Source organism: Populus nigra, chromosome 5 (genome assembly GCF_951802175.1).
Source record: "Populus nigra chromosome 5, ddPopNigr1.1, whole genome shotgun sequence".
Lineage (NCBI taxonomy): Eukaryota > Viridiplantae > Streptophyta > Magnoliopsida > Malpighiales > Salicaceae > Populus > Populus nigra.
Genome location: NC_084856.1, coordinates 13,409,348 through 13,425,120, shown reverse-complemented (window position 1 = coordinate 13,425,120; position 15,773 = coordinate 13,409,348). Strand labels below are relative to the sequence as shown.

The following is a 15,773-nucleotide window of genomic DNA, read 5'->3' as shown; positions in this document are numbered from 1 at the left end:
GATTCTGACATTATTCATCTCTAGTTCTAAATTCTAACTTCTAACCAGTAGTTGCTCACCAGCATGAAATGAACATAATCATAAAGACTTATGGTTAGTTTTCAGCACATTTACAATTAGTATTTCCCTCCAACAAAAAATTAAAAATGGAAACATATGTAGCCCATGCAATTTTTTCTTCTAACCAAAAAGAGAAGAAAGCATTGAAGACGGGAAAAGAAGAAGAAGAAGCTATTACCACTTTGCAGAGCATTCACAAGGCTTTCTTTTGCAATAAAAAGAATGTCAGCACCATTGTATACTCTATTTATATAGCTTGATGGCATATCATGCTGGTAATTTTTTTTTAGATAACAATTGTTTAGTTTAAAATTAATTTGTTAAATTATATATATAATTGTTACCAAATAAAAGTATGATAATTAAAAATTAAATAGCATGCAAGTTTATAAATTAGAGTAAAGTACTTAAATTTAAAACTAAATTAAAACAACTTTCTAGTCTGCATACTAAGACATATAAAATAAATTATTATACTTCAAACAAAAGATATTAAATTAAAACTAGTGTAAATATAAGGCACTTATTTGTTGAAGATATTTGGATGAAGAAATAAAGATATTGTTATAAAAAATTAGACTCTTTGTTCTTAAAACTAAAATGTTCATCATTTGATCAGTGCAAACAATTTACTTGTAAATAGTCCTTCAGGATTTCAATAATTTAACTTTTAAATGATACATTTTCTTTGAAACTCCATGAACCAAAAGAATAATATAACTCAAAATCTTTCTGTAGAGTTTTAGAACCTAAGCTCAAGAACAAAACAAAAAACAAAAAAAAATAGAACATCTCTCCTTCAACCTCTTTTTACACTAACTTTTAGAATCAAAATATAAGCATAATTAATTATGGTAATTACTAGAATTAATCAACTTTAATTATTCATCATAAAAAAATAATCCATTAAAAATAAAATTGTTCAAATAAAGAAAGATAAATTTTACAACAAACTTAAATTTTGAACCTGAACTTGAGCGAATATGTGTAACTTAAATTCAAAGTTTACTTAACTTAGAAGCTCTTTTTTTTAAAGACTTTAATGCCTTACAAGGCTAATGATAACTCTTTAACTTTTTATTGTACAAGTTATAAAAAAATCTTGTAATCTTTCATCGAGAGCTTAAGGGTTCTTAGGTTTATAAAATATATCAACTAAAGTGGATCTCATTTGGAGGACTTATGTTTTGAATGGGTCTAGATACTATGGTCAATCATATGAACCTTTTTTTAATGGTTAATTGCTTCATCTTGTTAATTAAGTGGGCTCCTTTTGTTTCATTCTAGTAGATTGATGTCTTGTCTTCTATATATGGCAAATCATATTATTCACTATCAATTTCAATTTATCTTAACTATTTGTATTTGATTATTATGTAGATGTTTATTTTTTATACAAACAATATTTCCTATATTTCTTTATTTTTTAATGAAGGAATAAAACCCCATCAAATTAAAACAACAGCTAAAAGAGATCAATGTTTTATTGTACACACGCTCATATTTAATTGTGGATTCACACAATAAAATTACCATATAGACCTTGCCAAGAAAACCAACTAACATGACCTAAAGGGCAATTCAGTATTTTTAATGGGACACATTAGTCATTATTTAATTGAACAAGGTTAATTCAATTTTCTCAAGTTTTTTATTACATAGTAGAATTATTAAACAACTTTTAAAAGCAAAAAAAAAAAAACATTTACCTTAGGTTAAGGGGCTTTTTGACTTTTCAATATTTTTTCCATAATATAATGGCTTAAATGCCCCTTAAAATTAAAATTTATTGACTTTACTTATAGGGGTGTTTTCATCATTTTATTTTGGCTTTTTATAATTCTTATGTGGGATCAAAGGTGTGTGTGTGTGTATATATATATATAAAGAAAAATGGTTGGCTCCACCGGCGCCCTTTAGGTGGCACGTGCAGCGCCGTCTAGCTTTCCAATGTCGCTTTTTGGGGAGGCATTGGATGCGTCTTACCGCTCCCATCATAATGGTATGACGCGTGCCTCTGGATGAGCAGTAGTTAAGCTCTAGCAATTCATTTTTCTTCCCTTTCTATTTTCTATCTCCCCTTCTCAAAAAACCATTAGGATTGTAAAAAATCAACAAAGTCTGCTCATTTGGTCAATGGATAAAATTGTATCCTCATTTTTTTTATTGCAATATATTTGGTTTTGAATTCTTTATTAAATTTATTCTGTTTTTCAATTTCATCCCTTAAAATTTGATTTTTATATTAAATTTAGTCCTTATTCTTTTGATTGTTATTCGTTTTTTCTTATCGTTTTTTAATTGAAATTATTTTTCAATTTCATCCCTTATAATTTTATTTTATTTTTTTGTGTCAAATTTGGTCCTCATTTTTTTCATTCTTTTTTTTCTTTTTGATCCTTTTTTGTTGTTGAATTTGTTTTTTTTTTCAATTTTTATCTCTAATTATTTTGGTTGGTTAGGAATTTGACATTGCTATTTTTTTCAGGTTTGGCTTTTATGGTGTAATTTGGCCTCATGATCTGTGTCACAGGTTCAAAAGATTATACCATGTTGGGTTTGGTCTTTCTTGGGTCCTTTTCTAATTATTTTTTATTTCACCCCTCAATATTAGGTTGGTTGGAGATTGATATTCTTTATTTTTTAACTTTCTTTTCTTTTGAGTTATGTCGATCTCATGTCTAGTATTATGGATTCGGCGAGTTCACAAAGGTTGACTCAGGTCTTTTTTTTCATTTATTTTTTTTCAATTTTCCCTTCAATATTAGGTTGGTTTGAGAATTGATCTTCATAATTTTATTCAATTTACTTTCCATAGGGTTATCCTGATTTCACGAATAGGTTACGGATTCAACATGTTGGCTTGCATAGACTTGGGTCAATTTCTTTTTTTAAAAAAATTATTTTCTTTTTAATTTTATCATTCAATATTTTATTTGCTGATAAATGATATTCAAATATTTTTCATTTTTCTTTCTATTTTGTTACTCTGTTCTCTTTTAATTTTTACTTTGTTAACAAATGAGATCTTTGAGACATTTTAAGAATATTGTAAAGATATATCTTTATAATATTGACCAGCATTTATCTTTTGCATTGAATCATTGTTGATTTTTTTCACTATATTTGTTATCGATATCTTTTTTTGTAATCATATTATTAAATTAATCAAACTTATTAAACCTAATTTAGTTAATGACTAGAATCTCATATTTGTTTTTGCGTTTTTTAAGAATTTTTACATTGTCTTGGCATTTTTTTCGTATTGGAAAAAAAATAGGTCAATCTATGACATAGCATTGGTCACCTATTTAATTTATACTAAAATTGATAAATCGAATCGAACAACTATGACATGGAAAATGACATTGTTCGTCTTTGTTATGCCAATTGTTTTAGCCAACCACTTTAATTTAAAACCATGTTTATCATTCTTTAACATACAAAGTTTAATTAATTCACTATTTTTGTTTTTCTATTTTTATATCTTTCAGTTTTTTGCATTTTTGTAATGTTGAAGTTTTATTTCATATTATATTCTCATTAATCTCTTATTTATGTTTATCATTTCCTTTACTATACTTAGTTAATTTATATCATAGATATGTTCTTATCTTGTTTATTTATGTTTTTCTTCTTCATTATGTTTAGTTAAGTTTATTTTTGCCAAGATGAAAAGGTTATACTAATGGTGTAAGAATAAGAATAGTACAAACTCAACATGGACTTTAATATTTATATTCAAGAAAGTTTGTCATTAACTTGTTTTATAATACCCTATTTGTTATTTTACTCATTCGTAATATCATGCTTGTTAAATGGTGAGTCTAGATTCATGATATACAACCCATGACACAACAAATACTTGATTCTTTCATAGCCTACTGTATGGATAACTGACATCTATGCTATGAAAGGAACTCGATTTATTATTGACATAAGTAAACACCATAAAAACTTGACAATATTTACAAGTATTAGCATTACTCAAATAAAGTAATTAATATGATCATGTTAATAAATTAAATGAGTCATTAATGATAAATCATCTAATTTGAACTTTTTTTGTGTGTGGTTTCTAGTTGAGTTATAAAAAGAGTTTGGACTATATTTATTTGAAATATCACTAATGGATCCTCCAACCTTGACAATTATTTTATCTTTGTTTAATCTTGATATTAATATCACATCTCAAAGTTCTCTTCAACTTTGTTTCTCTTTATTATTTGTGGTTTTGTATAATTAACCTCTATATGGATCAACCCCGGTTTTACCGGATTATTTATTGCTTTGACACTTCTGTATTTAGAAGAAGACATCGATCATTTGATCTTGTCAAGAGGCTAACCATGGGTAATGGGCTAATTCAAAGTGGTTTTAGTTGGAAGAATTGGTAGATATAAGTTGTAAATGGTGGTTTATGACAAAGAGATGATGACTATCATAGATGGTGGTTCAAATTGTTCATCATGCTGAGGGAGGAAACGTCGGTTGGATAAAGAGATTATGTGTAGATTGTTATGTGGTTTTTGGTCTTATGTGGAGATGGATTGAAAGTGAATAGACAAGAAAGATGGAAAGTGGTTATGAACTATTTAAAGAGAGAGATTATTGTGGTGAAAGAGAGACTTGGTGGGTGATCTTTTGTGTTCCATCTTCTATGTTTTCCTGGAGATGGTTCCTTTCTGGTTTTTCGTTATATTGCCTATTTTCTTTCTTTCTTTTTATGGAGAGAAAAGACTAAAAGTTTGGATTTGAATGCTGGAAATCTAGGGTTTTAATTGCCGGGAATTTGTTAAAAATATTGGATTGAGAACTTGGGTTTAATTGTTAGGATGTTCGGTTTAATTTCTCAAGAATTTGGTTTGAAGAGCTATAATTAGGAGATTCCATTCTCTGGTTTAATTGTTTGAATTAATTTGGGACTAAATTGAATTAAAATAGTTCAATTGAACTTAATTGGATTGAAATCAATGAATTAATTGCCTTAAATCGAATTAAATGGATTGAATTGCATTGGGTTGAAACAAATAGGATTGAAATGAAGTTATACAAATAACCAATTGATCCTTTGAATATTTTATCCTTCTCATTACAATCCTTGGATCTTGGATTTTTTCCAACTTTACTCAAATAAGATTAAATCTTGAATTCTCTCTCAATTTAATCCATAACTCAAATCTTTCCAACTTTGTTTTTATTTCTCAAATTCTTGCAATTCAACCGAATTTGTCATAACTTTTTTTTTCTTTTCAATTGCATCCTTAATCGAATCAATTTAGATCTCTAAATTTAATCATTTGTTGCAAATTCATCATTGGCTCTCAAAATTATGCCTAGTTTTGATTATTTTTCTTCAATTAAGCTCTTCATTAATTTATAACTTGGCTAGTTGTTTCAAAATCATTGTAGAAATTCAATTTTCTTTCACTTTTAACCAATTAAATCAAACTAAGCCCTTTTCTCAATTTTCTCTTCAATTTAAAACTCTTAATTATGGCCCTAAAATTTCTCAAACATCATTTTTTTTTCCTGTGATGCTTAATCATTGGGCCAATTTCAACCCTAACTATATTTTTTTGTATTTTTTTTACACATAAAAAATAAACAAAAATGAAAAAACTTAAATTATTAAAATTAACTAAGGTTATTGAAAAAACATATTTTTTGGATTTATTCTAATTTTTGAAATATGTAAAAACAAATAGGGGTTAAAATTTGGTTATAACAAAACCCATAAACTAGGTTATGAGACCTTAATAACCTTATAGAAGATAAACTATAAAAGTGACCCGAATCAACCCGGGTTAACCTATCAAACTTGCTACCCGAGTATATGGAATTGGGACAAACCCATAAAAAAAAATTAAAACAAACTATGAAACTCAATTCTTGAAGGAACTAAAAAAAATAATCTAAGAAAATGACACAATAAAACAATTTGAGTCTACCCAAACTACTAAACCTATGAACTAAGTCATGAGAGCGAGATAACTTTATAAAAAGAAAACAAAAACAAATTATGAAGCATAATATCTAATCAAACCCAATATTAAAGGATGAAATTAAAAAAAATACCAAATTATGGCTCAGGTCTATGAGACTGAGATAACCCTATAAAAAGCAAATCGAAACAAATTATGAAGCTCAATTCTCAATTAACCAATTATTGAAGGAATTGAAAAAAAAAACTCAATCTAAAAAAGAATACAATAAAACAACCTGAGTCTGCCCAGATCATAAAACCTGTGATAACCTCATAGAAAACAAATGAAACAAATCATGAAACCTAATTCCTAATCAATTCAATGTTGAAGTATGAAATTAAAAAAAAACGAGTCAATTGGGTTAACTCATTAAACCATGATATAGGTAAATGATCATATAGAAAATAAATCACAATAAATTATGAAGCATAATTTTTAACAAATTAAATGTTGAATGATGAAATTAAAAAAAATAAAAAAAATATTATTACAATGAATAAAGTTGTGAGATGGTACACAACTTTATCAATATTAAAAAAAAAAAAAGTTGTTAGGTAGTACATAGTAAAAGCACCATCAAAACCTAATTTTTAATAAATTAATATTAAAAAAACATAAAAATAAATAATAAATAAATAAAAATACAATTACATTGAATACTGTATTGTGAGTGCACCACCTCTTTTAATGTTTTTTTTTACTGTGCGGCACTTTTTAGGTTTTTTATAATGTTTTGTTAATTAATAATAATAAGAATGCACGCCAAACTAGACTTTGTGCCACGTATATGGCTGGTTGAATCACAAAGTGATAGTAATTCCCATTGCCAATCTGGCCCACTCAAGCAGCGCAACGAACGGTCTCGATTCACGTATAAATCACAGCTAAATGGGCCCAACAACCCAATCCTATGGCCACAATTAAAACTCTCATAGATAATAATAAATAAAGAAAGATAGAGACAGAACCGCGTATATACAAAGAGTTGAGAGACGAGCGCACTGCCCTTCACAGCTCGCTTCTCTTTTAGAGTTCAAAAAAATAAGAAAGCGGGTTTTAGGGTTTTTGAGTTGAGAGATAAAAAAGATAGAAAGAGAGATGGCAAAGCCAAGATGTTATTTAGATATAAGTATAGGAGGAGAGCTAGAAGGGAGAATAGTGGTGGAGTTATACAAAGATGTTGTCCCTAAAACTGCGGAGAACTTCAGGGCTTTGTGCACTGGTGAAAAAGGCATTGGACCCAACACTGGTGTCCCTCTTCATTACAAGGTCAGACTCAGACTCTTCCCTGTTTTCACTCCCTGCTGTTTTTCTTTTCCTTCCCTGAACTTCCTTTGTGTTTGCCCTTTGCTTTTCTTTTGACTTAATTCTTGATATTTATGTTTAAAGAAAATGACATTTCTTCTTCAAATTTCTACTCTTTCTTTCTTTTACTTTCGTTTTCTTTTGAAGTAACATTTTCTTGTTTCTCTGTCTTGCTTGTTGCTAAAAGAAATGGTTTTTTCTTGATTATACTATCTTGTTATCATGTTTATTGCTTTAATATTTCTAGCTTTGTTTGTGCATTGTGTATCGAGAGAAAGAGAGCTGTGGTTCTTAGTGTGAAGGGATTTTTTCTTTTCTTTTTTTGCGGATGACAATAAAAAGGAGTTTTTGTTGTCTATGTAATTTTGTTCACCAGTAAAGCATTAGCTTCCTGGGGCGTTGTGGATTTTGTCAAACTTGTAAATTTGAATGTGTTTGGATATCTGTTAATACATTTTGATGTGGAGAAAGTTATTGTCACCTATGTTTGGTGTTTTTTCTTTGAAAGATCATATCTTTGAGCAGTAACCTAGTTTATTAATTGATATATCTACTTTGGAGATGACTTCCTAACTTTGGCTGCTGGCTTATAGCAGATGGGCTTAATTATGAAGCTCTGCTTTAGTCAGATTGTTTGTGATTCCATGTTTTGTTTTGCTGATGGAGGCTATTGTTTAATTTCAGGGGGGTCGTTTTCATCGTGTTGTCAAAGGTTTTATGATACAAGGTGGTGACATATCAGCAGGGGATGGAACTGGAGGAGAATCTATATATGGATTGAAATTTGAGGATGAAAACTTTGAGTTGAAACATGAAAGAAAAGGAATGTTGTCAATGGCTAATATGGGCCCTGACACCAATGGATCTCAGTTTTTTATCACAACCACTCGAACTTCTCATCTAGATGGAAAGCATGTTGTTTTTGGGAAGGTAACCAAAGGAATGGGAGTGGTTCGTTCTATTGAGCATGTTGTGACTGAGGGAGGTGATTCTCCCTCTCAAGAAACAGTAATTGTTGATTGCGGGGAAATTCCTGAAGGAGAGGACGATGGGATATCTGACTTCTTTAAAGACGGTGATACTTATCCTGATTGGCCAGCAGATCTAGACATGAAGCCAGAGGAGATTTCTTGGTGGATGAAGGCAGTTGATTCGATCAAAGCTTTTGGAAACGAACAGTACAAGGTAGCTCATGTACACAATTTTTTTTCTTGTTTTAGATCAGTTTCATTTGAATGAAATCATAATTTATAGATACATACTGAGTTTTTTTTTTTTCTTGTTACAATATGAATTCCTAAGCCAGTTTGATCTTTGGATTTCCATTTGCTTGTATGATTATACTTCTGATCTTAACTAGATGTTGACTCCTGTTCCTACCGCAGAAGCAAGACTGTAAGATGGCTCTTCGAAAGTATCGGAAGGCTTTGCGCTACCTGGATGTTTGTTGGGAGAAGGAAGACATTGATGAAGGTACGTTCTTCATTCCCTCCTGTTATGTTGAGAACTAGCACTATCAGTCTGCTACTTTAGCTTTTTTATTCCTCCTGATGATTTGGTGACTGCTGCTTCTTGTTTTCTTTTTCTTTTCTTTTTTCCTTTTTGTTATATAGAGAAGAGCTCATCACTGAGGAAGACAAAGTCTCAGATATTTACAAATAGCTCTGTACGTTCTGAAAATATTATCCTGGTCACAGTTCACGGGGACATTTATAGTTCTTGTAATTGACAAAGATCTTTGTAGTAAATTTGCTTTCTAATTTATTAAGAATGCTATTAGATTCTTGTTTTTAATACATGTAGCTTTCCTTCTTTCTTTTTTTGTCATTCATCTGTAATGTTCTCCTTTTTTAATTTGCATCCTTGATTATCGTACATTTTTGCCTCAGGCTTGTAAACTGAAGCTTGGAGATATTAAAGGAGCATTATTGGACACAGACTTTGCCATGCGTGATGGAGAAGACAATGCAAAAGCTTTTTTCCGCCAAGGCCAGGTTTGTATCTTCCCTTTATGAAAAGATTTGTTCTGAGGTGCTCCATGCTTTTTTTCCATCCCTTGGAATTTTCACATCATTGTTAGGATCCAAAGTAATTTAACTTGTCCTTTATTTTTTTTATTTTTGACTTGTAATTTTCTTTCTTCCACTTTCCTGTTCGGTGATAACTTGCATTATGCTACTTCCTAGGATAATTGCACAATTCCTTGTCTCTTCTCTATGAAAAGAGGGTTTAAGCTCAACAATGTAAACAAAATGGTAGATCTGAACTAATTTAACAACTAAGGATCATAACTATGAATTAATAATTGAAATGAAGCATGCTAAAAACTGGACAGAATGCAAGTGTGATGTTATTTGAAGCATATACAGTTTTAAGAACCAGCATTTTAACATGTAATAAAATCATAAATTTTGTCTTTTAGATTAATATGTATTTTAATTGATTCTAATTTCATGCTCTCATATTTCTCAACAAGAAAGTATTTCTTGATTTTAGTTCAAATAATATCATCATCTCACAGTTGGTTTTAGCATGTCTGATATATCAGATGCTTTTGTCAGACTGTTTATTGTAGCATCATAGCTAGATCCCAGCAATAGCATTAGAGACCTCTTGATGTGTATACCACTATTTGTTTAATGGTTTCATGTGGATCTCAGGCATATATGGCACTCAATGACATAGACGCCGCAGTTGCAAGCTTCAAGAAGGCTCTAGACTTGGAGCCCAATGATGGTCAGTGATACTTTTTGTTTGGCATTCTAGTTATTGCTTATCAACAAGATTTTCAAGATCTGTTTATAGAAGCTTTGTGGTAAGACTTAGCATTGTGGTGGAGATGATGGAGCTTTTTGTTTTAATTGATTCTTTTGCCATTCTTAATGTATGATATCATATCAATTGTTTCTTTCTATTATTGTTACTGAAGGGACTGTTTATAATGTTATTAAAACCAAAGTTGGTTGAATGCAAGCTGTGTTTTTTGCCATGTTTTCTTTCATTGTTACACTAGATAAGTGAATTCGTGGTCACTGTGAATTCTAAGAATATGCAAATATTACTGCCTTCACCCTACAATGTGTTCTTATGTATTTCAGGAGGAATAAAGAAAGAGCTTGCCAGTGCTAGGAAGAAGGTGAACAAGTTGTCTGCTGTATTGTCTCTTTTTCTAAACGTTATATGTTCCTTCTTCCTGCTTCTAAAGGTTTGTTCTGTTGAAAATACTACAGATTGCTGATAGGCATGATCAGGAGAAAAGGGCCTATGCTAGAATGTTTCAATAGTGTGTTCAGCTGGTAACCTGGTATGTAGTTTCCTTTGTATTGCTCTACTATAAATTATTTTGATGTTAGCTTACTATTTCTTGCTTTGTAATACAGGTTATTACCTGTTGCTTGGTCCGTTCACTTTTGATTTCTCACATGTGAGGTTGTATAATCAACGGTCTGCGGGTCTCTGTCTGCGTAATCATCAGGTAGTGATGCTGCGCCTATGGCTATTTAATTTCCTTATAGGTTGTGTAATATGGCCCAGTTCGCAAATAAGAATACCAAGTTATTCATTTGGACTGCACTCATTTTCTAAATGTATTATTTTGTGAAATTCTTAATGTTGATATTTGAGGTATGATGGTTTGCTATAAGAACGAACCAAAACCGGGGTTAAGGAAAAGAGATCTTAAGTTGTGCACTTCCTCATTGTGGATTTTCTAGGAAATTGTCTGCTAGTTGTGCTCATCTTCTAATGAATTTCTCCCTTTCAGGTTTTCTTTTGAGGACATATGAAGCTGCCAGATCTCTGGAGAGGGCCTTATTTTTACCCTTGAGAAGGCAAATTGGAAAGGCACTGATTTTGCTCTAAATGGTTCAGTTTTTTGGTTAGACTTTGTGTACTGGCCGGAGCTTGTCTCTGCTACTTTACATGCTCAAATTGAATCGTCTAGTTTATACAATGGATATTTTGATTTCAAATGCATGATTTTTGTTTGTCATTCCCAGCATGTGATCCTAATTTTGCTTTTGTGAGATACTATTATACGGATAGGATACAAATTCCAAATTGATCTGAACAAATGAGTTTTTTTTATATATATATAGTTATTGTTTCGTTTTGATATCGTTAAACTCAATTTTGAAATCCGATTATAATTAGACCTGAAATGTAAATATTAATAATGTTACTATATACTCATAGTTTGTTATTGAATATAATATACATACCTCAATATTAATGTTTTTATATATTTGAATGGTAAGTACTCGAAACATGATGAATGATGTATAAATATGAATGATAATATAAATATTAGTTTTAGATACAAATATGAGAATAATATAATATAAACTTGATATTGTGCACCAAGACTCAGTTTATTATTCACTATAATGGTTTTGCCCTTCCTAAAAAGAAACCACTTGTATTTGTTCAAGATGTATTGGTCATTAAAAGATTTTGTTCGGTTGTATAATTGTATTTTTGTTTTTTAAGCACAATAAAATAATCTAATTACTTTCAAATTAAAAAATTTATAAAACTAATTTGGCGCATGAATGTCTTTCATATATTCATGTACAATAAATTGACAAGTATACTTTTTTATTCAAAAGATTTAAGTCATAAGTTTAGTGGTTTTTTGGTTTATTTTTTTTTTGTAATTATTAGAGTAATTAAGAGCATTTTTATCTTTTAACATCGATTAAATATTATTTAATTCTACAGAGTTGTTGGTATACGTAGTGCATGCCCTAGCGTAGATGAGATACTTGAGCCTTTTGAGCGGTGCATCCAGCGTCTCCCAACAACATAAAATGTCTTTCTACCATGTCGTTGGATGTGTTGTTGCGTCCACTTTCTCTCAATGTGGTCCATATCAGCGGTGGTGTGGCGATTTATCATCGATCAATTTTTTTTTCTTTTACTTCTCTCTACTACCCAAAAAATATATGTTGGTTCTTTTTGTTGTTGATATTTCAACTTTCATCTTTATTATTTTGATTTCTAATTTTAATCCTTGATCATTTTATTTAAGTTTTATTTGTTTTCAATTTAGTCTGTCAATTCTAATTTGTCTTAGTATAAGTTTTTTCAATCTAGTCTTTTTTCTTTTGATTTCTATTTTTTATTTCTTGACTCGTTTGTAAAAGTTTTGATGTTTTCAATCTTATCATTTAATCCAAGTTTATAGTGTATTATTTTTTCTAATTTAGTTCTTATTCTTTTGATATTTTTTTCCTTTTGTTAGATTTTATTTCCTTTTCAATTTAATCTTCCATTCAAAAAGATTTCCTTGCCCTCTAAATTATTTTTTATTTTTATTTTCACTCTCGTTCTTTTAATTACTTTATTTTTTTAAGATTCTTTAGTTTTATAATTTTTTTTCTTGATTTTATCTTTTGATTTGCCGAGGATTGGGTTTCATAGCTTTTTCATGTATAGTGTTTTCGATCTGATAACCCGGGTCACGAGTTTGAAAAGTTAATGTGAGTTTATGTCCTCTTTTTTTCGGATTATTTTATTTTTTGATTTCATTGTTCGACATTGTTTTTTTATATAAAAAAATTGACTTAGTGGCTTTCTTTATTTTTTTTTTTGAGTTATTTCAATCACATAATCTGGATCACAAGATTTACGGATTAACCCAGGTTAACTCACCTTTTATCACCTAAATTATATTTTTATTATGCTATCTCAGATTAACTCGAGTTTTTTTTTTTAACTTATCGAGGTTTATTTTTTAAAAAAATTGTGGTTTAGCTATTTTTTTTATTCTTTAATTAAAATAAAACTAATTTATTAAATCCAATTAGAACTATAATGTAAGTCCTTTGTTTTTTTTTTCTTAACATGCTTATGAAAAAAAAAAAAAAAAAAAAAAACAGGCTCTGAGTGTAGCGCGGGCTAGGTCTAGTGTCTTGTAAATCCTGTTAAATCAAAGGAGAACTTCATTAACTTGGGACTTGTGTCACCCAAGGCTAAACACAAACTCCTGATAAGAGATTCGGATGGGCTTTTGGACCCGTTTCTCAACCAAGATTAAAAAAAGAAGTAAATTTGGCTTGGAAAATATGGAACTGTTTGCACTTCAAATTTAAAGATAGCTAAATGAAGAGCCAAAATCCCTTTTCTATCAATGAAAAATCATTCCTACAAGAGCCAAAAGCGTTAAAATAAATTATTTAAAGATTCCTTCTTTAATCTCCCCCACTTTTCTCAATTGATTTTCTCAAAAGAGCCTAAATTATTAATATTAAATATATTAAAATACAAATGAGTTGTTAAAATGATCTTTTTTTTTCATTGAAATGCATATAAAGAAGATCATATTTACACTATTTAAAAAATTATATTAACAATTTAGTTCTTCAAAATGACTTTGACATTGGAGATGCTTAATGTTATTTCCAGGTGTGACCTGCAACACTTGTCTTAAACATCGGTTTGAGGTCTACAAAATAAATTAGCAGAAATAGAATACCGCAAAGCATATTAACAACACGCTGTTGCATGACAATCCTAAGGTTATGAATATGTCAAGAATTTATTGTTGACATATGATAAGGTTGGAATCAATACCTCATGCTGAATTAAAAAAAAAAACAGATTGTAACAGGATTATTCAGAGTGTAATTGTTTGGCTTTAATGTTGAAATTTTATACGTGGATGTGGATGATTGTTTGTTATGAAATTTATTTTAGAATAAAAAATTTTAATGAATTTTATTTTATTAAATAAATGGTAGATTTATATACAATACAGGGACATAACCAAAACTTCTAGTCCCTTTAAAGTCTTACAACAAAAAAATTTCTTTTATACTGGTACATTTTGTTAAACCAGATTACAATTTAGTTTTTGAAGTAGATTATCCGCTGTCATTCTTCGAAGTCTTACTGCATTAAGTCTCCTTCTGTAACAGAGTGGAATTAATGTTGATGATGGTATCAAGCACCTCGTGACTTGTATGAATTTATGCTTGCAATCTGGAAATATGGAGCAGGTAATTGTTAGCTTTCTTGTTTTTCTCTTACTTCTTACAAGGACTTGTATTCTATGCACTGCTTGAAGTCTTGAACATGAAAACAACTAGCATGAGTCCATCTCTCTGCTTATAAAATATGTGGAACTGGAATCCAATATCTTTGAATTACTAAATCAGGAAGTATTGCTCTCCTTCCCTGTCAGGCACTGAAAAGGGAGTGCTCAGATTTTGCTTACAGAGTGAGATATGTTTATTTTTCTCTGTTTTTCAGGCTTTATGGATCTTTTTTAAACCTGCGGATATTTAGATTTTAGAGTCATGGAGGAGATTAGAAAAACTCCAGCTTCTCAAGCCAGAGTTGTTACTTTTTATTGTTTCTTGCCTGAAACTGGTAATTGGCCACTTCACATAGCCATCTGAATCATCCAAAGAGTTTTCTCATGCTTTGTACTAGAAAACGCCTTACTTGTTGTAAAATGGATAGTTTCCTTTTCTTTGGTAGCTTTTTATTTCTTTTCCTCGCTGATCCTCTCATTTTTTGTGGTGGATTAGTCGAGTTGGATTTAGAAATTGCTTTTGTTCGAGCTTTAGGAAAAGCATTTCCTGATCTTTTCACTTTCTTGGACCTTGAATCTTCTTCCTCCTCCTCTTTACTGGTGCATCCATCTTCCCTTGTCTTTTCATCTTCCATTCTCCTTCTCCATGACATGTTCTTTTCAGAGAGAATTTCTTTCCATCTTCTCGACGCTAAGTTTCGGCTTTCTTCAGCTGCTAACTTCTGTTCCGTGGACACAGAAATCCGCCAGTCAGAAAGTGATGTCCTTTCTTTGGCTCTTCGCTTTAAGGAAAGATACTCTTCTTGACTGAGATGAACACTGCTATTCTCTGATTCCCAACTCTTGATGTGCCCAAGTGCTGCTGCTGCTGATTCTCCAAAAGCTTCTGATTCTATCTGTACTGATCGAAGTGTTAGTTGCAACTTTCGTAGAGTCTGCCTCCTCAGCCTCAGGACCTGTTTCAGTTTTGATCTCTCTCTGCGCTCTTCATCTGTTTCCAGCTTGATTCTTTTGAATTCTTCACGCAAATGATCCATAGCCTGAGTTATTTCATTGGTCATATTTGCGACCTTGATTTCTTCTTCCATTTTGGATCGGGTGTCTGCATTGGTGGCCTCAAGCTGTGATTCAAGCTCCGAGATCACAATGTTAGACATAGACGCTCGGTTTTTAGCACTCGCAAGACCTGATTGTAGTTTTTCAAGCTCATCGATGAGAGGCCTGGAATCTAACCATGATTGCATAGCCTCATCTTTTGCTTTCTGCAGTTCTTCCTTCATCTTCGTCAATTCTTCCATCTTCCCCAGCATTATATCACCATGGCACTCCTCTGAATCTCTTGTCTTGTGCTTGGGGCTCTCTCTCCCTTCTTCATATGCCTCCAT

At 30.7% G+C, this 15,773-nt stretch overlaps 2 protein-coding genes across 4 annotated transcripts; one reads left to right on the top strand and one right to left on the bottom strand.

Annotated features, from left to right (window-relative positions):
- Positions 1 to 7,025: 7,025 nt before the first annotated feature.
- Positions 7,026 to 11,343, top strand: LOC133693686 (peptidyl-prolyl cis-trans isomerase CYP40-like). Of its 3 annotated transcripts, none has more exons than XM_062114956.1 (10): positions 7,027 to 7,316; positions 8,037 to 8,537; positions 8,738 to 8,825; positions 8,966 to 9,018; positions 9,242 to 9,346; positions 10,013 to 10,088; positions 10,451 to 10,488; positions 10,583 to 10,648; positions 10,733 to 10,827; positions 11,116 to 11,343. In XM_062114956.1, the coding sequence occupies exons 1-8, from the start codon at positions 7,146 to 7,148 to the stop codon at positions 10,634 to 10,636; spliced, it is 1,086 nt and encodes a 361-aa protein (XP_061970940.1). In that variant the 5' UTR covers positions 7,027 to 7,145; the 3' UTR covers positions 10,637 to 10,648; positions 10,733 to 10,827; positions 11,116 to 11,343. The 3 variants fall into 3 exon arrangements, with proteins under 3 accessions (XP_061970941.1, XP_061970940.1, XP_061970939.1); XM_062114955.1 differs by having other exon boundaries at positions 10,583 to 10,656; XM_062114957.1 differs by lacking the exons at positions 8,966 to 9,018; positions 10,013 to 10,088; positions 10,451 to 10,488; ... (1 more) ...; positions 10,733 to 10,827; positions 11,116 to 11,343 and having other exon boundaries at positions 7,026 to 7,316.
- Positions 11,344 to 14,753: 3,410 nt separating this feature from the next.
- On the bottom strand, positions 14,754 to 15,773 carry LOC133694417 (uncharacterized). Its single transcript, XM_062115916.1, has one exon. It carries the CDS (start codon positions 15,771 to 15,773, stop codon positions 14,754 to 14,756), a length of 1,020 nt encoding a protein of 339 aa, XP_061971900.1.